Raw genomic sequence first — 1,027 nt, forward strand, 5'->3', positions numbered from 1 at the left:
CCCACCCATTCCTTAAAATAAGAAAATGCAGATGAAATCCAGGAGGAGAGGCCTTCCATCAGAGAAAGATCCAGATGCGTCGAATTCACTTGCAGGATCGCCATTCTCAACTCACGGAGTGTCTGCTCAAACTCAAAAGTCCAATTCTGTAATAAATGTTGAGACAGAGCTTGTGACAGGTTAGCTGCTCTTGTAAAATTCTCATATTGTACTGAAGTGACACAAAGGCCAGGCAACTTTTGTTCACATCCCAATTGGGCCATCTGCCACAATATATCCAATTGTTCCTGAACCAAATTAATCTGTTGGTTTACCAACATCAGGCCTCCTTGTATCTGAGAATTGGCAGTGGCCTGTTTATCTAGGACCATGGTCACAGTGGCCTATAGTTCATTAATGGTTTGAGTTGTCTGCACAGTGGCAGAAAGTGCAAGGGCCGAGGCGGTAACCGAAGCAGTAACCGCGGCGGTGGCTATCAGGCCCACAATAATAGCAGAGATCCCAAAAATCTCGCTTTTCCCTAAACAAACTCAAATTACTTGGCGTCTCAACAGGAACTGGAACAAATCGAGGCATGCGCATTACCAAAGCAAAAGGGTGCTTAATAGCATCCCAGCATAATGCATAAAAACAATTCTAAGCAGAGCAATTTATTTCTTTCTGATTCTTACCTAAGGTATCATTACTCACAACCCAAATAAAGGGCAGCTGAATAATTAGTTCTCTTAAAAGGGGTATACTTAACATTGGAGGAGGACCAATCAGATGATCCATAGCTCTGTCCCTCACTCAGACTGTTGCCTAATGCCCCTTTCCAATCAAAAGTAATCTGTCCCTTCTCACTATCATAGGAGAAAGATCAGTACAGCTTCCATTAATTCAAAAGGATTAGCATTAGATCTTTCTGGATCCATATGAATAAAATTATCCTTTAATGAAGAAATCACAGTAAAGCACAAGCTTCCTACCAATGACAAGGTTCTCTCATCCTGAAAACTCTGTATCTGAGGATCTAAAGGCAAAAAGG

General features: G+C 41.8%; 1 protein-coding gene across 1 annotated transcript; it reads right to left on the minus strand.

Moving 5' to 3' along the window:
- Nucleotides 1–180: 180 nt before the first annotated feature.
- On the minus strand, nt 181–371 carry Smp_194210 (unnamed protein product; the record flags this gene model as incomplete). Its single annotated transcript, XM_018792107.1, has 2 exons — nt 181–186; nt 222–371. 2 exons carry the CDS (start codon nt 369–371, stop codon nt 181–183), a joined length of 156 nt encoding a protein of 51 aa, XP_018644111.1.
- Between the last annotated feature and the right edge of the window lie 656 nt (nt 372–1,027).

The sequence above is a fragment of the Schistosoma mansoni genome, assembly GCF_000237925.1.
Source record: "Schistosoma mansoni, WGS project CABG00000000 data, supercontig 0908, strain Puerto Rico, whole genome shotgun sequence".
Lineage (NCBI taxonomy): Eukaryota > Metazoa > Platyhelminthes > Trematoda > Strigeidida > Schistosomatidae > Schistosoma > Schistosoma mansoni.